General features: G+C 36.4%; 1 protein-coding gene across 5 annotated transcripts in view; it reads right to left on the bottom strand.

Annotated features, from left to right (window-relative positions):
- NIPBL (NIPBL cohesin loading factor) overlaps positions 1 to 23,763 on the bottom strand; it is a 213,506-nt gene that overhangs the window by 63,896 nt on the left and 125,847 nt on the right. For 4 of the 5 annotated variants that reach the window (XM_066239936.1, XM_066239900.1, XM_066239910.1 and 1 more), the window contains exons 11-14: positions 5,269 to 5,451; positions 651 to 848; positions 339 to 410; positions 153 to 242 (exon numbers count right to left, since the gene is read on the bottom strand). In XM_066239936.1, coding sequence (XP_066096033.1) covers positions 153 to 242; positions 339 to 410; positions 651 to 848; positions 5,269 to 5,451 — 543 coding nt within the window. The remainder of the gene's footprint in view (positions 1 to 152; positions 243 to 338; positions 411 to 650; positions 849 to 5,268; positions 5,452 to 23,763) is intronic. The other variant, XM_066239927.1, reaches the window with a different exon arrangement.

Raw genomic sequence — 23,763 nt, 5'->3', positions numbered from 1 at the left:
TCCACAACCAGATTTTAAGTTTCCTGAAAGCATAGATTATGCCATCCTATCTACTAGCGTAATTGGCAGAAAGCTAGACACAAAGGTAAATAAGTGTATTTTAAACTGATTTTATATTTAGAGATAAATAAGTGTATTTTAAATAATTTTACCAAATGCTGTAAAATCCATATCTTCTAAATTATCCAAAATATTCTCTATTGAGGCTGTGAATCTCTTAAAAGTTGAAGAATCCATCATTTCTGCAACACAGAAAAAGAAAGTTTATTATGTCCTCATTCCAATTAGAAAATGGAAGTTGGAAAATATGAATAAAAACAAAGGAACTTAAATGTTACCTTCAGGTGTTAGTTTTGGTTCATAAGCTTTCCTCTTCTTCTGTTTTTCTTTTTTCTTCATTTTTCTAGCAACTAAAAAGAAAAAGAAATACTGAAATGCAGGAATGACAAAATATTTTTGTGTTTCTAGTTTCTTCCATTAATCAAATACTAAAACAATAACCACTGCCAATTCAAAATAAATATATACTCTTGTCTTGATTAAAAATTAGGAGTTGTTAATTAAGTTGTAAAAGTATCAAATATTCTTCCGAATTAAAGCCCTAAATGTAAATTGGCGTATGTAAGAAACCCGTTGACACTGAGAATTACCCTCACTAAGGCTGGGAGGAGGAGAGTAATCTTCCATGTCAGAATCTGATGGACTTCGGTTTCGGTAACGACCACCACCCGAACTCCTTCTTCCTTCATGAGCGTGGCCACTTCTCCTATGATCCCCAGAGCTTCTTCTGTCACGCTCTTCATATTCCCAAGCTTTATCATCATCTTTTTTATGCCGTTTCCTAGAGGCTAGAAGCAAATCCCCATGACAAATAATTTACCTCATTTAAAAAGATCATTCAAACTTTTACAAATGAACCACATGGGGGAAAAAAACCTACATTGTATGGGACTAGGAAATTCTGACTCAACCTGTTTAATCAGAAATATAAATTAAGGTGTAGAAATTATACCATTTATTTTAGCCTTATGTATCTAGAGTTTAAGATTTTTACATGAACTCAGTTTGCTAATATAGATATAAATATTGTGATAATTAAACCACAGCGCTCATTTCAAAGAGGTATTTGGTATCAACAACACAATCTAAACTTCAGGATTAATTGAGGCATGTAAAACAATCTTTATCTAGGATTTGGATGAAAAACAGAAATACCTTAAAACATTTGAATTCTTGAAGGGGAACAGAGTCTGGAGGAAAAGCAACCTTTGAGAAAAGTGTTGCAGAATATGGGTAACCATGTGTACAATTAATTATCAGCCAAGTTAAGCCCACAACTTAGCTATAAATTTAGTAGACTCTAACAACCTAATATCACAAGCCTACATACAGAGATAGAATAAACCTGAATAGTTGTAAATACTCATATATATTGAATTCAGGTCTCCAACAGTATGCTTGTTTAAGCCCAAGAAGAAAAGCATACAAGCTTATGCGTGCTACATAAGCATATTTATGAATGTTACCTTGAATCTGCTAAAATCACCAGCAGGCAGAACTGGCAAACACTTCATCTGACACATCAACTCTGATCCACTAGTGATAGCTGCCTAGAGCATTGTGTTGAGAATTAATTCTGAGCCCTGAGACAAAGCATCGCATTTCAGTAAGAAACACTGATTAGAAATGTCTGGTCACTGAATGCTGGAGGGTGATACAAAAGACAAATATTTATCATACCTGCTCTAGGGTGTAACACCACCAAGTTAAAACCAGGATAGAGAACCGATGTGTCCTACGTCTTGGGATCATACACGTATTGTTGACAATGAAATACCTTCTAGTCTGTCTAAATTTGACAACCTTGTTTTCTTGTAACTGGCTTCTAATCTGACTCCTTAACTGTGATCAATACTCCAATACCTAAGACAAAATTCTTGCTTGAGTCCTCTAACTGGTTGATATTTAAGGATGCCAACCTCTGGCTCATGCACTCTATCTAGGCTTGTACCCATGTCCTTGTACAGACTATCAACATCTATACCTTGGCTATTTTACCCTTACATGCCACCCCAGCTATTACTATTCAATAATTTAGTTTGGTTTCAGGTTTTGGACCCTTCTGTCTAATACACTGATAGTTAGACAGAAAAAATAATTTTGTTTCCTCTTCTTTGTGGTCCTAGGCTTGACAGAGCAAGAAAGTTTATAAAAGGACAAATGCAAATGGATATACTTAAACCTTCATGATTAGGCACAAATGTGACTATAAAATATGTGAGGTAGAGGTAGGATTTCCTCCCCTTTTATGATTAGGGTTCTTCCCAGTCCCTTCTCTTAGTGAGGGACTGCCTTATACATAAATATAAATAGGGTGTACATGTGTGTGTGTAAGAGAGAGAGAGTGAAATAGGTCATTTATAGAATCCATTCACTACATGTTTTTTTCAATAGGTACTGAAATATCTACCAAATCTAAGAAATAACAATTAACAATCAAACTTGTTCACAAAGTATTCTATGATCTCAAACATGACCGACTCAGTCTTTTTGAATTTTAATTAATTTCATAAGACACCTATTTCATAGAATCTATTCAACTCTATGAGAAAATGCTTGAAATATCTTATAGTTGTTAGTAAGAACATACAATATGCTGAACATACAATATGTTCAAAAGTACTGGTGGTACTTTTTAGGCATTGGAAACTTTTGTTAAAATTCATTAAACTTGAGGCAATTTGGATGAAAATTAGAAAAAACCCTACTTCTATGATACACTGTGTGTTGCAACAGGCTATCAGGAGCCTGGCTCTTTATGGCTAGTTTGTTCTTTCTCTGTTTCCCTCATTACCCTGGAAATAGGGGAAGGAGCTTAATAAAAGGTAGGGCAAAAGCAGGGCTAAAGTTGTTTGTACGAGAGTTTGTTCTTGTATTATTATCAGAGTTTGTTCTTGTATTATTATCAATTATTGTATTATTTTCCATTCAAACAACTATAAACCTACTTTTGCCCCACCCTGCAGAGAGGTACGTAAAGTATGACTTGGGAGTTGTCCACCCTCCCTTTATGAATCTTCCCTGTCCTTCCCCAGACCTTACATTTGCTATGCTTTCTAAATTTGAATGGCCTTTCAAAATTACCCGCCCATCCTTCCCCACTCCTTGGTTTTAGATTGTTGGGAAACCAATTTGATTAAACTGTGGTAATATTTTGTTTCCCTTCTCTAAGCAGCATAAACTTGCTACGTGTGTATGTTCATACTACTACATTTTGTATTGCGCTGTATTTTCATTATATTTTTTCTTATGGCATAATGACAATTTGGTTGTTTGTCACCTATCAATTGGAATTTTTTATCACTCACATCAGTGACCTAGTGTTGACTTTTCTGTATTACTTGTACAGAAATAAAGCAAACAACAACAACAAAACAAAAACAAAAAAAGTCCCAGGAATCTGCTCTAAGATCTCTATAAAAACCCAGAGAAATTTCTCTTATTTTTAGCAGGGGTTAAAGACCAGGTTCTCTATATACTTTTCAATACACTTGGGCACAGATATAATGGGATCCAGAGCTTTAAGATGTGTTCCTTAAGATGAAACAATAGCTCTCATAAAAGAAACAAGAAAAAGAACAGTGGCTGCACTGACGACAAACATGAGCATGTGTGTGGCTCCCTTCCTATTTTACACTTCGTGGGCATTGCTGATTATACTGTCTTTTTTACTCAACTGTGAGGCAGCTTCACAATTCTCTCCAGCGCAGTAATGCCGGCACACTCTCAATTAACTACTAACTGGAGTTGAAGTGTAATTAGAAATCAATCTGCAATTAAGAAACTTTTCTTTTTTACCTATTCCTTTTAGAAATGGCTGATGTATTAAGGGCAGAGAGGAAGAATGAGGAGAGGCATGTATATAAAGGGGAGCGAGTTTCTGCCTACCAGACTTCCTTTCTTTTCTCCCTTTCCAGAGCATATGTTCCCAAATGACCAAAATATTTGATTCGATTATAATAAAAGGTATTAACTTTAGCCATTGATATATACTGCACATAAATACATCTCATGATAATACAAATAACAATTATACATATAAATATGCCAGGTTAACTTTGCTATATATTTTATTTCAATCTTAAAACTTTGTTCAGATTTGTTCAGTATTCATAATCTACCGCTGATAGTTCAAGAGCTCACAATTTTAAGACGATCAAAGTAAATGAACATTGATTAAAAACTTTGGAGGAGGTGAAGGGCTTCCATCAGCAATATACATTTAAAAATGACAGCATGCATCTGTCCTTCCTGCCCTTGCTTGTCACACCTCAATCTATGGACACTAGGTGGAAAAGGTAGAACACACTGGTGGTCTTCCCACTTCTTTTGGTCATAATGACTAAGTCAGTTGGCACACAAGTGAAGATCTCCCATAGTCTGTTTCCACTGAATGCCGTTTAAGTCAAACAAGGCTGCTGACCCCTCTTGGCTAGGCTCAATTCTCTTGCTCCAGAAGAAGGAAGATAGGGATAAAAGAGAAGAACTTTTTCAGTGGACCAGTAGGAAGACAGGCGAGGTATAGCAAGTCTAGTGCAAAGACAGGTGATCACAGTGTTGTAGAGAGGTAGCTGTGTAGTGAAGAAGCCAGCTCTGGAAAACAGTGAAACAAGGGAGGAATTCCAGGACACAGCTGGGCAAAAAGGAGAAGCCAGGTCCAATCCATTCACAATTTAGTGATAGTAGGTTTTAAATTATTTTTTTCACCTGGCTATCCCCTACGTGTCCTTTAAGACTCAACTCAAGTGTCACCTCTTCCAGTAAGCGTTTCCTGAACCCCCAGTATGATTTCTGATGCTAATCCAATGTGCGCCCACATCACCCTGGATTTACTATTATCACTATACTACAATTGTTTACATTCCCTCCCCCCATTAGAATGACAGCTCTTCAAAGATGGGCCACATCTTATCTGTATTTTAATTCTCAATGTTTAGCACATATACCAGAGTAGGAGCTCAATCAACGTCAGGTAAATGCATAGAGACATATACATGTTACTTGACACTGATTATAAATCATTAAAAATTTTTTTCTTGGTGCCAACTGATCTCTTTTTTCACATATTTTTAAAGTATAAAAAAATCTTGCTATATTATTAAGAATTAAATCACTGTACTCTTTGCTAACCCAAAAAATTATAAATGACACAAACATATCAATCTGCTTTTTAATTCTAAAGTAACAACGGAGTTACATTATACTTACATTCAAAAGTTTCATCACTATCATTATCTTCATCTGAACTTATTTCAGCATATTTTGGCTTTTCATTAACTGTGCTACGCTTGCGTTTATTCATTTTCACACGTTCACAAAGTGGCATGGTGGATTCAATTTCTGCCAGGAGTTCGGGGGGTAATTCTTTCAACACTGATTGATCTATACTACCTATTAATGAAAGGTAAGAAAAAAATGTCAACATGAAGATAAAAGGGAAATTTTAATTAAACTGCTACAATAAAAATAAAATATATTTATAAAAGTTTTATAAATCACCTTTGTATTTTAATAAAACTTATTCACGTTTATGACTATGTCTTTTTCTTTTTAAGCATGTGCAAGAGAGAAAAAGAGACAGACAGACAGGAAGGAAGAGAGATGAGAAGCATCAACTTGTAGTTGCGGTGCTTTAGTTGTTCAATGACTGCTTTCTCATACATGCTTTGATGGGGGAGGAGAGGTTCCAGTCGAACCAATGAACCCTTGCTCAAGTCAGCGATCTTTGGACTCAAGCCAGCGACCACAGGGTCATGTCTACGATCCCACAGTCAAGCCAGAGACCCCATGCTCAAGCTGGTGAGTGTGTGCTCAAGCTGGCTACCGGAAACTGGGTCCCCAGGTAGATGCTCTATCCACGTAGTTCCACCACCTGGTCAGGCACAACTGTAAGTCTTAACCCTAAAGTGATAATGCAGTTTTTATACATATTTTAAAAATGTGCTAATAAGTTATTATCATCAATTTTTGATATAATACCATCTGAAAAAAGTTTCTGAAACTAGAGATCCACTAGCATTCTCAAGTACATTTATGGTTGGGGGTATATCTCATCTCTTAGTAGCACCCAGATTTGATTTATAGAAATCTAAAGCAGCTATTTTAAAAGTATTGCTATCCTTTTGTATAAATGAGAAGAACTGAAGGATACTTATCATCTCCTTTTCTTCCTCCGTGATTTTGGTGGCTGAGTATAGTGGCTGGAACAAGAGTTTAAATGCTTTTACCTAACAATAACTATTTGAGAGGCATGATAATGCCTTTAAGTATTAAGGAGAATTTCCTCAAATAGCTAAAACAATAAATACATTTAACTAAAAATAATAGAAACATGAAAAGTAGGACAAATAGAACAAAAATATTTTAAAATATAAATGTCTATAACCGAAAATAGTAAATTCAAATTTGTTATGAAATAAGTTCATTTTCCCATGAAAGAATAAAGACAGAATTAATATATATATTAACATAATAAAATAAAAACTAACATAATACTGCCTAATCCTACAGACAGATACATAAACACACAAACCGCTGTTATGAAGAAATAAATTATTAATATCCTGTTGAGAGCTAAAAAATAAAGTAGAAGTAGCAAAATCTATTTTGAGGACAATATGTTCTTGATGAGTATTAAAGATGACAATTTTAACTTTACTTACCCAAGTAAATCTTTAAATACAAATATAAAAATGATGTCTTACCTGCAAAATTTTAGGAATTAGGAGCAAAGAATACCATACTGGTTTACAGCAGAGAATTTTAGTAACTATAATCAACATTCAAATGATAATGTGCTTATATAAAAAAATAAAAATAAATCATGAAAAAAATGGGTACTGATTAAGACAATTTCAAAGCCTCAAGAACATACATTTCTAGTAATATAAAACTAATTAATCTCAAATAACCCTTTTGTATTTTTTATGAACTTTTACTCAACATCATGAAGAAGTTATTTTAGTAACTTTTAATCTTCCAGCCTTTTAAGGACATGTACAGAAACAATTTTACCCAACAAAGATGTAATAATCATGACTGGTAATCCAGTCATCCCTCGCCATATTACGGTTCACTGTTTGCGGTCTCACTGTATCACAGATTTTTTTTTCCGTATTTTTCCGAAGCTGGAAACGGGGAGGATCCCGCATGCGCCAGACTGGGATCCACCCGGCACGCCCACCAGGGGGTGATGCTCTGCCCATCTTGGGGCATCGCTCTGCCACAATCAGAGCCATTCCAGTGCCTGAGGCAGAGGCCACAGAGCCATCCTCAGCGCCCGGGGAAACTTTGCTCCAGTGGAGCCTTGGCTAAGGGAGGGGAAGAGAGAGACAGAGAGGAAGGAGAGGGGGAGGGGTGGAGAAGCAGATGGGCGCTTCTCCTGTGTGCCCTGGCCGGGAATCAAACCCAGGACTCCCGCACGCCAGGCCAACACTCTACCACTGAGCCAACCAGCCAGGGCCTGTAGTGCGGATTTTTAAATTGTATCTATCAAATTTTGTATCATGGATTTTCCGTTGTATTGTGGGATTTTGTGGTATATAGGTATTTTTATATATTTATATTTTAATTATTTTTGCAGTAAAATAAGCATTTTATAGCCTAAAAAATAAAAAAACAATATAAAAATATTAATTAAAACATATTAAAAGAATATTAAATTGAAATAAAGCCTTAAAATATACATAAACAATTAAATATTAGGTCGCTACTTCGTGGATTTTTGCCTATTGCAGGGGGTTCTGGAACCTAACACTCACGACAGACGAGGGAGCACTGGTATTCCAAAACTCCATTGCTGAGAATCCTGACATACTAATATTGAGCATAAATTATCTGTGTAATTTTCAAAACATATAATATTTCTTTGTATTGGCTTTCTTAATTAAATTGTCATCTATCAGTGAGGTCCACTTTTTAGAATATTGGTAGAAGTAAAAAAAAAAAAAATCAATTTTAGCTTTGGGTTTGTCTGTTTCTTCATTCCCAAGATAAACACACTCCAATCTCATTTAAAAACCCTTAATGTTTTGAATACCTCTGATTAAATAAATTTTTTAATGGAAGAACCATGTCTTCTAATATATATTTTTCCTTTGCCACATGACCTATAATAACTACGCACGCACGCACACACACGTGTATATTTATATATGTATATGGTCAATAAATGCTTCCTGATTCCTAACTTTGTGGTTCAATTTCTTATGTTCACTTACAGATATACATCCTGTATAGTTTTTGATTTGCTGTATTTTATAGACAAATACATTTCCAATATTTTTTTAAAATAGAAATCTTTTTTTGTACTACCAGAAACATTATAATCTTTTTGGTTTATAAACTAGGATAACATAAAGTATTTGGCCTTTGTGAAATTTTTTAAAAAGTAGATTTACCTAACTGGTTATGTTCTGCTTAAATTCCCATTCACAAAGACATAATGACTTGATAATAACAATCTAGGAATAAAAGTATCCTGCAGATTAATATACAATAAATAAAGGTTTACAGTATGTATTGGTACTAACACTCTCTTTACAGTGGTTTATTATATCCCTAGAGCAAAGACTCTGCTCTCTTCTCTCCCTCTTTATTTTTTTATTTTTATTTTTCTGTATTTTTCCAAAATGAGAAGCCGAGAGGCAGGCAGACAGACTCCCACATGTGCTGGACCGGGATCCACCTGGCAAGCTCACCAGGGAGCGATGCTCTGCCTATCTAGGGGCGTTGCTTTGCTGCTGCAACATGAGCCATTCTAGTGCCGGAGGTGGAGGACGTGGAACCAGCCTCAGCACCCAGGCCAACTTTGTTCCAATGGAGCCTTAGCTGGGAGAGGGGGAGAGGGGGAGAGGGGGAGAGGGGGAGAAGGAGGCGGGGGGTGGGGGGAGAGAAGAGAGGGAGAAGGGAAGGATGAAGAAGCAGATGGCCGCTTCTCATGTGTGCCCTGGCCAGGAATTGAGCCTGGGACTTCCACAGGCTGGGCCAACGCTCTACCACTGAACCAATCAGTCAGGGCTCTTCTTTCCCTCTTTAAAAAAATATTTCTCACAATAGCCAACCACAGAAAACTTGTGTTGTATATTAGGTAAGGCAGGTATCAAACTGTGGTCAGTTTCTTTATTATAGTCTACTTTCCTTTATTCCCCAAATTAAGAAGATCAGATTTAAGAGGTACACTATTCTGTAGATTTTAACCTCCGTACAACTTTGAAAGTTACACTAAAATAATTCAAAAAGCAAATGTTTCATTTCTGATGATGACCCAATTTAAAGAAATCCAGCAATGGTTCATGTCTCTCAGTGTACTACTGTCCTTCAAAAAGGACCCTGAATAGAAATGTCAACCCACATCTATGCACTTTCTGAATTAACAACATCCTTTTTTCCTTTTTATAAAACACTATAAAGTGATTCAGCCACATCCTTTCATTACTAAGCATAAGAAAGAAAATGCTTGACTTTCCAATACTCACACTCAGGGTCTTTAACACATCATCAAGGATCAAATAACTGATTCAGTTTCAAGAGAAATGAATAAAAAGCAAGTACTTCAAATGATCCTTATGACATATTTGGTTACATTCTTTTCCCTGAATTAGAGAATAATCCTTTAAATGAACCATAATGTCTCACTATTGATTAGATGATTTTAGAGATTATTACTTGCTGAGTTATTTATTCTTAAAAAGTTCAGACTGTTAAAAAAAAAAGTTCAGACTGTTAGTACTTTGTGATTCTCTCTTACCTAATTTCTCCCATCCCAACTATCTTTTTTTTTTTTAATTTTTTTTTTCTTTTTCATTTTTTCTGAAGCTGGAAACAGGGAGAGACAGTCAGACAGACTCCCACATGCGCCCGACCAGGATCCACCTGGCACACCCACCAGGGGCGACGCTCTGCCCACCAGGGGGCGATGCTCTGCCCATTCTGGGCGTCGCCATGTTGCAACCAGAGCCACTCTAGCGCCTGAGGCAGAGGCCACAGAGCCATCCCCAGCGCCCGGGCCATCTTTGCTCCAATGGAGCCTTGGCTGCGGGAGGGGAAGAGAGAGACAGAGAGGAAAGCGCAGCGGAGGGGTGGAGAAGCAAATGGGCGCTTCTCCTGTGTGCCCTGGGAATCGAACCCGGGTCCTCCGCACGCTAGGCCGACGCTCTACCGCTGAGCCAACCGGCCAGGGCCCAACTATCTTATTCTTTAAGTCAGGTGTATGAATGCCATAATATTTTAAATTATTTGCTTGAGGGCTAATGCTATTTAGTCACAATTTTGTGAGGTATCATTCTTCCAGTATATGTAGATAAATATTCCATTAAATATAGTATGCCTCTATTTTCTGGTTTTAATAAGGCTAAAGAATACATTTACTTCTAGATGTGCTAAATTTTAGCAATCATTTTGGGTTTGTATTATAAATTACTCATACTAGCACATTAACAAGATTATTAAAACCAGAGCCATCAAAAACATAAAAAGTCCCAAAAATCACTGATTTGATATCAGTGTTTTTTGTTTTTGTTTTGTTTTGTTTTTATGGAAAAACAATCCTGAGATAAAAATAAACCATGCCAGCTAATGAAGTCTTCAGGACTGAAGCTTCAGACAATGGAAACCAGTCATGTTCAGAAATAAATCAAGAAAACTCATATAAACCTCAATTATAAGCCATAAAAAAATCTTAAAGAGGCATAATGTAATTCAGTGAGAATTCTTTCAATAACCTACCCAATATGACCAAGGAACAGCATCAAATAAACCTTTAACTTCAATCAGGGACAAAAAAAATTTCAGCAATCTGCCCCTCTTGTTACCCCGAGTTAACATGGTTTGAAGATACCTATTTTTTGATGCAATCAGTCCCTAAATGCAAGCCAACGTTTTTATTTGAAGCCACTAATAGAAAGAGTATCCAAGGAGTAAAAACTGCTGATGACATAGCCCTAAAAAAGGGTAACATTTATGAGGCAGAAACACAAGGAAGCAACCTCAAGAGAAACTGAAAGATTGTGGGGTTCCACTACAAGAAGAGGACACTGAATGCTCACATGGATTCTACGTAGAACCCAAGGTTACCTAACTGGATGGCAGAACTAGAGGAAAAGAGGAAGACCGTACACAGGGGACCAAAATTCACACTGAACATAGGAACAAGGAAGATTGACAAATAAGAACCTTGACCTCAGAGGAAGGCTTTGACATGTATATTTAGCAATTATTTGAAAAAAGCAAAAACAAACTAGGAGAAAGGAGACAGCATTTTCTGATGCTAAGGTTCCTTGGCAAAGTGAAAATTAAGGAACCCAAAATTCATATTTTCTACAATAGATGTTAACAGGGCAATAAGAGAGGGATACGTTTATGATGGAGGAGGTGGAGGATTTAGTTAGGAAAGAGAAAAGGTAAGACAACATCTTCTAGAAGAAATGAGTCAGGAAATAGAGAGGTTTCTTTTCTTTTTGTTTTGTTTTGATGGTTTAGGATAAATGGAAGTGATGTAAAATGAGATAATTTAGTAAAAAGTTTGCCTTGCCTGACTAGGCGATAGCGCAGTGGATAGAGCATCAGACTGGGACGCGGAGGACCCAGGTTCAAAACCCTGAGGTTGCCAGCTTGAGCATAGCATAGGTTCATCTGGTTTGAGCAAGACTCACCAGCTTGAGCCCAAGGTCACTGGCCTGAACAAGAGATCATTCGGTCTGCTGTAGCCCCTCCCCCCCCCCCCCCCCCCCCGGGTCAAGGCACAAATGAGAAACAATCAATGAGAAACTAAGGTGCCGCAACGAAGAATCAATACTTCTAATCTCTCTCCCTTCTGGTCTGTGTGTTCCTATCTGTCCCTCTCTCTGTCTCTGTCACAAAAAAAAAAAAAAAAAAAAAAAAAAAAAAGCCTTAATTTTGGTAAAGAATCAGAGACCCCAGGTACTGGTTAGAAGTCAAATAATGCTTGTTCAGAATTACAAAACCATTTAAAATTTTTTTTAAAAGACCAGCAGTTAATTCATTTGTGGTAGGTGAGGGGTGGTCAGTCAAATCAATCTACAGTTACTCTCTTTATAATACACTTTGAGAAATATTCCTGAAACTAATGCAAAGACTCATTATATAATCAATAGACACCATTATAACCTAAGCACTAGCCAACAATTTTCAAGTTGCAGGTTGTAACCCCTAAGTAACTTGTGAAATCAATTTTGTGGGTCTTGACTAGCAGTTGTGTTTAAAACACAGTGAAAATATCAGTGTTTTACCAGTATTAAGGGTAGGTATTATTATGTGTTTGCATGTATTAGGTCACGAGACGCATTTTATTTATGTTAGGTCACAATAAAAAAAAATTGGAGTCACTTGACTGGTGGTGGCATGGATAAGAGCATCAACCTGGGACGCTGAGGACCCAGGTTTGAAACCCTGAGGTTGCTGACTTGAGCATGGGATCATCCAGCTTGAGTGTGGGATCATTGAAATGATCCCATGCTCAATGGCTGAGCCAAAAGTCGCTGGCTTGAAGGCCAAGGTTGCCTCAGCTGGAGTCCCTCACTGCCTATCTCAAAGGCACACAGGAGAAGTAATCAATGAACAACTAAAGTGCTGCATCTCATCTCTATACTTTCTTATCTCTGTCTCTCTTAAAAAAATAAATTTGGAGTCTTTTAAGTTTAATTGTTGCCACTTCTCTCAAAATAGGAGAGTCAATTCAAGTTGAAAAAGACTTTCTAGGTTAATCTAACTCAATAATGTGTGGGCTTAAAACAATGTTTTTTAAGCTATAGGCCAATGAAAGATAAACAACAAATTGAGTAATATACCTGTACTCAAAATTAATCAAATTGATTTTTTTTTATTTATTTATTTTTTTATTTTATTTTTTTTATAATTTTATTTTTTTAATGGGGTGACATCAATAAATCAGGATACATATATTCAAAGATAACAAGTCCAGGTTATCTTGTCGTTCAATTATGTTGCATACCCACCACCCAAAGTCAGATTGTCCTCCGTCACCCTCTATCTTGTTCTCTCTGTGCCCCTCCCCCTCCCCCTTTCCCTCTCCCATTCCCCCCTCCCCCCCCCCCCCCCGTAACCACCACACTCTTATCAATGTCTCTTAGTTTCACTATTATGTCCCACCTACGTATGGAATAATACAGTTCCTGTTTTTTTCTGATTTACTTATTTCGCTTCGTATCATGTTATCAAGATCCCACCATTTTGCTGTAAATGTTCCGATGTCATCATTTTTTATGAGTAGTATTCCATAGTGTATATGTGCCACATCTTCTTTATTCAGTCAAAATTGATTTTACTCATTATAAGTTGACACAATACTGACTACTTTGTATCAGAGAACTTAATAATCAGTGCCTGTAATTCTGACATAAAAGTTGCCAATGTTATGATTTTGAAGCCCTATGACAGTAAAATCTTGGATTACTCAGAAATTACTCTTCTATTTATCTCTGATGTAAATCTTTCTTTCTTTCTTTTTTTTTTTTTGTATTTTTCTGAAGCTGGAAACAGGGAGAGACAGACAGACTTCCGCATGCACCGACCGGGACCGGCACACCCACCAGGGGCGATGCTCTGCCCCTCCGAGGCGTCGCTCTGCCGCTACCAGAGCCTCTAGCGCCTGGGGCAGAGGCCAAGGAGCCATCCCCAGCGCCCGGGCCATCTTTGCTCCAATGGAGCCTTGGCTGCGGGAGGGGAAGAGAGAGACAGAGAGGAAGGAGGGGGGGGGGGTGGAGAAGCAAATGGGTGCTTCTCCTATGTGCCCTGGCCGGGAATCGAACCCGAGTCCCCCTCACGCCAGGCCGACACTCTACCGCTGAGCCAACCGGCCAGGGCGTAAATCTTTCTAAAAAGCCTTGCAGCCATCTTTTAAAAACAGGACATCTTGACTCATAATCATTATTATAAAGCTCAAGTTTTCCATGATGCATTTATACTGTAATACCTTTAGAAGTTTACTGCTATGCATAAGATTGACTGAGACGATATGAAATGATCCAAGCATTGCTTCTGAGTTCTGTAGATCTACTTGTAATTTGCTGAAATGAGTATACTCACACTTTGCCAAGGGTGTAGAAAATATAACACACAGCCAACAGTATTTAACCCTTTAACCCATTTATACTATTTGTGGAAATTTATCCAAAGGACATTTGTAGAACAAAAGCAAAAAAGCTTAATGAAGAAAGATGTTTAGGTCAGTTTTACCTATTGTAACATCAAAATGTCTAGCAGGGGAATACAAGTGTAGATGACATTAAAGATAATTATGAACTAACTATATTGATCCACACAGATAGTAAATGTAGAGAAAACAATGCAAAATGGTAAGTATAACATGTTGCATCTAACTATTTGTAACAGGAGTTGAAAGAAATAAGTGTTAAATATTATGCTAACTTAATAGATAAATTTTCCTTTGGCCCTGATCAGCAGGCTCAGTGGGTAAGCATTGGCCCAGCAAGAAGATTCAATCCCCAGTTAGGGCACACAAGAGAGGTAACCATCTGCATCTCTCCCCTTCCCTCTCCCCCTTCTCTATCTCTCTTCCTCTTCCCCTCTGGCAGCCAGTGGTTCCATTGGTTTCAGTGTCAGCTCCAAGCGCTGAGGATAGCTTAGTTGGTCAGAGTGTCAGCTTTAGGTGCTAAAAATAGCTTGGTTGATTTGAGCATCAGCCCTAGATCCAGGTCTGGGCACATATGGGGGATCTGTCTTAATATCTCCCCTCCTCTCATTTAAAAAAAAAAGATTAATTTTCCTAAAGAAATACAATATTAATTTTAGGGAAATAAAATATTGATTATATGTGAGGGATTGTGTGTGAGGGATTAGTGGGTTTTCAACAGAGAAAGATGAGGTGGAGTGATGAGGGAAGAGTGGAAGATGTAGGACAGGAATAAAGATATAGGAGTTGGTAGCCAGAATAAGTTTTGGGAAGTTTGAGTAGTTTGCTCGCAAGAGAACAAGATATTTAATAGGGAAAATAGGTAAGCCTGGAAAAGTAGGTAAGGCTCTTACATTAGTCTTTCTGAGGAATAATGGAATCAGAATGTGCTTTAGAAATGTTACTTTAGCAATAATTTATGAGGTGATTTGGAAGGGTGAGACATTAAAAAGGAAATCTTATAAGAACTATTTGATTTGTCTCTGTGAAAAGTATGAAAGATAGCAGTATGAATTTAACCATTTTGGAAAACTGTTAATGTCACTATTATATACTTATATCAAACTTCAGGAAGAAATATTTAGATTAAAATACTATTAACTATTTAACATGTTAAAATTAAGTAGAAACAAAAAAAGGAATCAAGGACAATAAAATTCACATACTGATATTTGATATTTAAGCATTTTAATCAATCTCATCAAGTATTAAATTATATGATTAGGCCCTGGCTGGTTAGCTCAGCGGTAGAGCATTGGCCCGGTGCGTGGAGGTCCCGGGTTTGATTCCCGGCCAGGGCACAAACAGAAGAAGCGCTCATCTGCTTCTCCACCCTTCCCCCTCTCCTTTCTCTCTCTCTCTCTCTCTTCCCCTTTGGCAGCCAAGGCTCCATTGGAGCAAAGTTGGCCCAGGCGCTGAGGATGGTACCATGGGCTCCACCTCAGGTGCTAGAATGGCTCTGACTGCAGAACAATGCCCCAGAGGGGCCGAGCATCGCCCCTTGGTGGGCAGGCCGGGTGGGTCTCGGTAGGGAGCATGCGGGAATCTGTCTGCTTGCCCCCCACCCCGCTTCTCACTTCAGAAAAATAATAAATAAATAAATAAATAAATAAAATTTATGATTATTCTGACTACTGTTATACTAGGCGAAATGTGTAGAGAATTTTAGCAATATCTGTCTTAAAATATTTTAGAAAAAACATTTTCTAACAATGTGAGGAATGGCTTATTTTTTATTACATTCTTACTACACATGGCTGAAAAACAGTGTTTAATTTTTAGCTAATCTAGCTTCACCTCACTTCTTCTACACTGCAGTAAAAATTAGCCAAATTTTAAGTTCTCTAAACTTATTGTGCTTTTTCCTTCTGCCTTCCTATTAAAAAATAAAACACACGATCCTCTAATGCCTTTGTATTCACACAGCACCCTTTTCCTTAAGAACATAACATGCTCACTGCATCTTTAGTTACTTATAATATCCTTGAGTTCATAAATTTGATAAAGTCATAGACTATTGTGTCTACAGTATCTAGCACATTGTACAGAATGTTAAAGATGGCCAAAAATATTTACTGAATGCTTAGTGTAATGATTAGAATTTGTAAGAAGAAACTTTACAGCTTAAATAAAATTATTTCTTAAATCCTGAAAGTAGTTCTTAGTTGTTTAATATTAGTAATTACAGAAAAGTTTAACCACAAAATGAAAAGTAGAGAAAGAACTTCATAATTGACATGTGAGATGTATAAAATATTTTATTTTATTTATTTTATTTTTGTCAGAGAGAGAGAGTGTCAGAGAGAAGGATAGACAGGGACAGACAGACAGGAACAGAGAGATGAAAAGCACCAATCATTAGTTTTTCGTTGCGGGTTGCAACACCTTAGTTGTTTTGTTTTTTTGTTTTTTTATAGAGACAGAGAGAAAGTCAGAAAGGGACAGACAGACAGGAATGGAGAGATGAGAAGTAGTCAATCATCACTTTCTCATTGCACATTGCGACACCTTAGTTGTTCATTGATTGCTTTCTCATATGTGCCTTGACCATGGGCCTTCAGCAGACTGAGTAACCCCTTGCTGGAGCCAGCGACCTTGGGTCCAAGCTGGTGAGCTTATTGCTCAAACCAGATGAGCCTGCGCTCAAGCTGGGGACCTCGAGGTCTTGAACCTGGGTCCTCGGCATCCCAGTCCGAAGCTCTATCCACTGTGCCACTGCCTGGTCAGGCCGTATAAAATATTTTAAAAGCAATTGAAATCTGTATTTATTTGTTAAATATTTATATTCAATGCATTAATTATATATTAATAATTTAATATATAGCCCCCTACATGTAAATAAGTATTACAAATATTAAATATCCTACTAAATATTATATTTGGCTAATTTCATGCTACCTTGATAAATATTGGATAGGAACTAAAAAAATAAAACTGTCCAGATCAATCTTTTCATATACGCTAAGATTCTTACATAGAAGTGGGAAATGCAAATTTTATGTCTTATTTGCCATGGAATAAACAATCTAGTTATCATATCCACCTATATAAAACTTCGACTTTATATATCTGTATTAGGTTCAACAAACTACAACCTATGGGCTCAAATCTGCTCCACCACTTGTTTCGTATATAAAGTTTTATTAGAATACAGTGACAGAATAATTTACACATTACCTATGGTTGCTTCTGTACTACAATGTTAGAGATAAGTGTCCCATAAAGCCTAAAATATTTGGGTCTTTACAGAAAAATTTTGCTGACCTGTGCTCTATAACATGCCATATTTTACTTAAAAAGGAACAAAGTGCCACCCACCTATATATAACTATGTAAATTATGTAGCTAAATTCTGTAGAGTTCAGGTCACTGCAAATTTGTTTATGTAACAAAGACAAAATACCAAGGTTTGGATTATAACAACTGAAAAAACACTGTAACAAATGAGGTGGGCAAAAGAAAAGATTTTAAGAAATATCTGGTTTTAAGTACCACAATTTTGATAGTGACATAGCATTTTTATCAATGCGCAGCTATCAAATCACTATGAAGAAAAACTATAAAAAGAAATGTGCTTTCTAGGAAGTCTATTATGTAAAAGGCAATTTACTACTACTTAATACAGAAAGTAGGAAGGAGGTATCAAATGGTTTTTTCCTTGTATATACAGTGAGAAAAATCAAAGACAGAAGCACAACCTAATTTTATACCTCAAGGAATAAAAAAAAGAACCAAGCCCAAAGTTAGCAGAAGTAAGGGAAATAACAAAGATCAGAGCATAAATAAATAAAATAGACTAAAAAGAGCAATGAAACTAAGCTGCTTTTATAAAATATAAAGAGCCAAAACTTTAGCTAGATTTACCAAATAAAATAAAATAAAGCTAAAGAGAACTTAATATTGCAAATGAGAGAGGAGACATTAACACTGATACCACATGAATAAAAAAGTATAATAGACTATTATGAGCAGTTATATACCAACAAATGGGACAACCTAGAGAAAATGGATAAATTCCAAGAAATATACAACTTACCAAGTTGAATCATGAAGAAATAAAAAATCTGAACAGACCAATTACTAGGAGACTGAATTAGTAATAAAAAACCTCCCAACAAAGGCCAAGACAAAATGTTTCCAGTAGTAAACTTTATAAAACATTTAAGGAAGACTTAACACCATTTCTTCTCAATCTCCCCCACCCCCAAAAAAAAAGAAGTGGAGAGAACACTTTCATTTTATGAAGCCAGCCCTCACAGCAAAACCAGACAAGGACACTACAAGAAAGAAAATTACAAACTGAAACCCTTGATGAACATAGATTCAGAAGCCCTAAACAAAATATTGGCAAATCAAATCCAGCAATGCATTAAAACGATCATATACCATAATTTAAATGGGATTTATTCTAGGGATGCAGGAATGGGTTAATTCTGCAAATCAATCAATGTGATATTACACTAAAAAAATGAACAGAAATAATATGGTCATATAAATAAATGCAGAAAAACCATTTAACAAAATTCAAAATCCACTCATGAAAACATCTCTCAATAAACTGAACAGAAGAAACAAACCTCACCATGATAGAGACTGTATATGACAAGTCCACAGTTAATGTCTTCTTACTCAATGACCAAAAGTAGAAAGCTCTTCCTCTAACAGGCGTCCCCAAACTGCGGCCCCCACTGCACTTCTGGAAGGGGCACCTCCTTCATTGGTGGTCAGTGAGAGGACCACTGTATTTGGCAGCCCTCCAATGGTCTGAGGGACAGTGAACTGGCCCCCTGTGTAAAAAGTTTGGAGACCCCTACAAGACCACGAACAAGTTAAGGATGCGCAGTTTAGCTATTTTTATTAACCAAAGTATTAGAAGTCCTAACCAAAGCAACTTGCCAAGAAATAAAGTCATCCAATTCAGAAAGGAAGAAGTAAAATGTCTTTACATGCAGATGATATATTATATACAGAAAATGCTATCTTCACGCCTATCACCACTGCAGCATTATTTACAATAGCCAAAATGTGGAAATAACTCAAGTTGTTTAGTCCATTGATGAATGAATGGATATAGAAATGTGGCACATATACAGTGGAATATTCTTCAGTCACAAAAAGGAAGGAATTCTGCCATTTGAAAAAACACAAATGGACTATGAGAACATTATGCTAATTATGTCTATTTCTACAGATAAGAAAACCTTACAGAAGCTCTGTCCTCAGGCTGGCTTGAGAGATGAAAAGTAAAGGGAATACCACTAGAAACTTGAATATATTTAACTTTTATGAAAAAATTTCTGCCTAAAGAATCTCTTTAAATTAATATCAAATATCTAATAAGCAAATTATAGACCAAAATAATTTTATGAATGAAAATCATGGATGAAAATTTTCAAAATATTACTCTGAAATCACACTCAACAACAGCTAGGTATATATTAAGCCAACTTCTATAATAAATATTCTCCAAATATTTCCTAAAGGTATCACTGCTAATCAAGTCTTTACAAAATTAAAAACTTAAGCTTTTGCAAAAAGTATTTTATACAACTAATCAAATGAACCAAAATAAAATTCTGCAACACTATTAAAAATTCTGAATATTACAATCACACATTCTTTACCAAGAATTCCTCAACTTAGGAATTGATAAACTATGTCAACTATTCACTCTTAGAAACCTTACTTTCTCTCAAATTTATAGAAGGTTAGAGTCCTAAACATAATCCAACTAGACAGTTCAGTGCTACATACAAGGCAACTAGCTAATGCATTTTAGTGATCAACATTTGTTGGGTTAACTGCCACAGTAATAACTGAGGTGAAATAAGTGCCACTAATAATGACTACAATCATTAGCTAATCAAATAAGCACTATAGTTTAAATGCCATAAAATCTCAAATACCAAGTGGCATGGAATATTGAAAATAGTGAGTGATGGCATTGATAATGGCATACAAATTGGAAGGAAGTAGAGGAAGGAAGTAAAACAGGTTCCATTGGATATTAAGCTATTTTGAGACACTCTGTAATGTAAAAAATTAAAATCAAATTGTTCATGTGTAATTACAGATACTAAACTGTTAATACTTTTAAGGCATGTTGATGATAATTAACAGCCTTAAAGATTTTATAATTTTAATTTGGAGACATACTATACATTAGGGTATATACTAAGATAATATTCTTAGCAAAATATTTTAACAATAAAGATATTTTTACAGCCCTGGCCGGTTTGCTCAGTGGTAGAGTATCGGCCTGGTGTGCAGAAGTCCCGGATTTGATTCCCGGCCAGGGCACACAGGAGAGGCGCCCATTTGCCTCTCCACCCCTCCCCCTCTCCTTCTTCTCTGTCTCTCTCCTCCCCTCCCGCAGCGAGGCTCCATTGGAGCAAAGATGGCCTGGGCACTGGGGATGGCTCCTTGGCCTCTACCCCAGGTGCTAGAGTGGCTCTAGTCACAACAGAGCGATGCCCCGGAGGGGCAGAGCGTCGCTCCCTGGTGGGCGTGCTGGGTGGATCCTGGTGGGGCGCATGCGGGAGTCTGACTGTATCTCCCGGTTTCCTGCTTCAGAAAAATACAAAAAAAAAAAAAAAAAAAAAAGAAAAGATATTTTTACATTTAATATATTTTAACAGGCAGATATTTCTTAAATGTTAAAGGTTTTATAAAAGGCTGTGTTTGTTCTCCACCTCCATTCCCCCAGTTGACAAGAAACAAGATGATGATAAAACACTGGGATGATGATAGAAGCAAGAGAATAGAACTGATACTGAACCAATCTTGAAATAGTTACAGAGCAAAATAAAGGAAAAGGGTAAAAACTAAACAGACATGAATATGAGTACATCTCCTCTGAATATTAATAAAAACTAGGTAGTTGACAGGGTAAAAGAGTTATTACAAAGTTTAGGGAACAGAAAGTAGAAAACTATGTAGCTTTTGAGGTAGGATGGAAACTTAAGGTATGAAAACACAATTTTAATTTATACATGAAAGCTTTTTCTGAACATAGGGGTAACAGTCTCTATTTGTTACATAGGCATTTAATAGGCTCTTATTATATTATATACCATGTGTTATGCTAGGTACTAGTGATATACACAAATCCCCACAGAAATCAAGTCACTTTACAGTTAATATGTTCACACAAAAGACAAAAATAGGCCCTGGCCGGTTAGCTCAGTGGTAGAGCGTCGGCCTGGCGTGCAGAAGTCCCGGGTTCGATTCCCGGCCAGGGCACACAGGAGACACGCCCATCTGCTTCTCCACCCCTCCCCCTCTCCTTCCTCTCTGTCTCTCTCTTCCCCTCCCGCAGCCAAGGCTCCATTGGAGCAAAGATGGCCCAGGCGCTGGGGATGGCTCCTTGGCCTCTGCCCCAGGCGCTAGAGTGGCTCTGGTCGCGGCAGAACGATGCCTCGGAAGGGCAGAGCATCTCCCCCTGATGGGCGTGCCGGGTGGATCCCGGTCAGGTGCATGTGGGAGTCTGTCTGACTGTCTCTCCCCGTTTCCAGTTTCAGAAAAATACAAAAAAAAAAAAAAAGACAAAAATAAGTAATACACACAAGGAGTCATAAATCTATACCCTTCCCTACCATTCAAATATCAGCTGAAAGCATGTTCACCAAATTTCAAGTTACTCTAAAGAATAAATATTTCAAATATAGACATCAGCTAAAATACTTAAAAGGATGAAATTTTATGGCTCTTCTAAAAATGAAAAATCTACCAAGAATTTTAGCCCTAGGAATTAACAGCAAAAGTATCCCAGCAATATTCAGTCTAATTCCTTTAGTTAAAAACACCAATATGTCAGGATAGGTGATTTTCTGTGATTCTCCAAAATATCCCCGAGTAAAATGTATTACAAAGGGTCAAGAATGTACAACTGTGCATGTAATTTTTAAAAGTCCACAATACTTAACACTGCCACTGCAAACTTAGCAGCAGAGATGTATAATAAACCAAAATTAATGCATTACTAAAAAAATACTAGATGTGAATTTTAAATTACAAAGCCAAAATATATCTACATGAGATCCTGAAATGAATCTAAGCACTGAAATAATATTTTTGATAAAAGGTCCACTTATAATTGCAGCTATATTAATAATTGTGGGTGTGCATACATATGCATGCACACAAGACACTCTACACTAACAGGCAGACACACCCAGATAGCCTACTTACTAGACCATATCAAGTGTATATATTTGTGTTAAAAGTACTGTACACTTAGGAGAAATAAGGATTAGTACTAAGAAGTTTACATTCACAGGCAATGAAATTACATGTGAAAGAACCATGGGAAATAATACAGTAGTTACTATTGATAACTAAGAGCTATATCCATTTGTTGATGTTCAGGTGTAGAGGTTCTTTGTTAAAACAGAGTTTAGAAAGCAAGGCTAGCATAAGCTGACAGAGGGCAGGGTAGAAAAAGATGGTCCAGATCAAGGGGACAAGAGGGTACCACTTTCCATCTTTCCATCTGACCTTTCTAAAATTGTGTAACTATACTCTTTACTGAATATCCATATATACCATTTGCAAACTTACAGTTGAAATGTTTAAATACAATCTTTATCTAAAGACAACAAAATTCTACTGTTAGCCACCACATTCCAACAACCTTTTATATAAACAATTATGAAAATATGCACTCCAGTTAGATAATAAAAGCTATTAAAGATGAAGTCTTATCTTTTTGTACTTCTAACTGCAAATTTAAAATCTGAAAGTTTCATTAAAAGAGTACAGATATTAGTTATTCAAAGGCAGTCCTTTTCATTTTTTGAAATAAAAATAAAGTAAAAAATAAATGTTTAATGAAAACCAAATCAGAATAAAAAGATTACTCATGACAACTCACTTTTTTTGAATAGAGTTCTTAGTAGTGACACAATGTTTTCAATAGCTTTTTCTGATAGACAAGGCACAACAGCATTTTACAAAAATAACCATCACACCCTCTATACCTACTAATACACTGCAGTGCTATACAATACAACTTTCTGTTATGATGCAAATGTTCTCTGCATTAATAAGGTAGCCACTGGCTGCATGTAGCTAGTGAGAATGTGAATTTTAAATTTTACTTAGTTTAAACTAATTTCAATTTAAATAGTCTAATAAAGCTAATGGCAATCATATCAGATAGCATAATTCTAGAGTTTCATATATTTATTTATAAGTATAAATCTAAGTTACTTAATGAGCTTATTTCACAGAATTAGAAATTAAAAATCAAACTTTCCCCTCTATTGCCTTAAGAATGATGTCTCAATCTATTTATATTACACAGGCTAATAAAGGAGTATATAAAAGAACACAAAATTGTATTTTCTCCATAAACTGCCACTGTATTTTCAGCATTTAAGAACTTTGTTTATCCCTAGGAAACAATACTACTCACTTAAATAACTGGAGAATTTAACTCAACAACCATGCAAAAAAACACAAAAACTCAGACAAACAAAACTCTCCCCAAACTAATCATTTAACCCAATTTGAGGTAAATACTATTCCCTGTT

This window comes from Saccopteryx bilineata, chromosome 1, assembly GCF_036850765.1.
Source record: "Saccopteryx bilineata isolate mSacBil1 chromosome 1, mSacBil1_pri_phased_curated, whole genome shotgun sequence".
Lineage (NCBI taxonomy): Eukaryota > Metazoa > Chordata > Mammalia > Chiroptera > Emballonuridae > Saccopteryx > Saccopteryx bilineata.
Note: the sequence above shows the minus strand (reverse complement) of the source record. Positions and strands in the feature narration are given on the sequence as shown.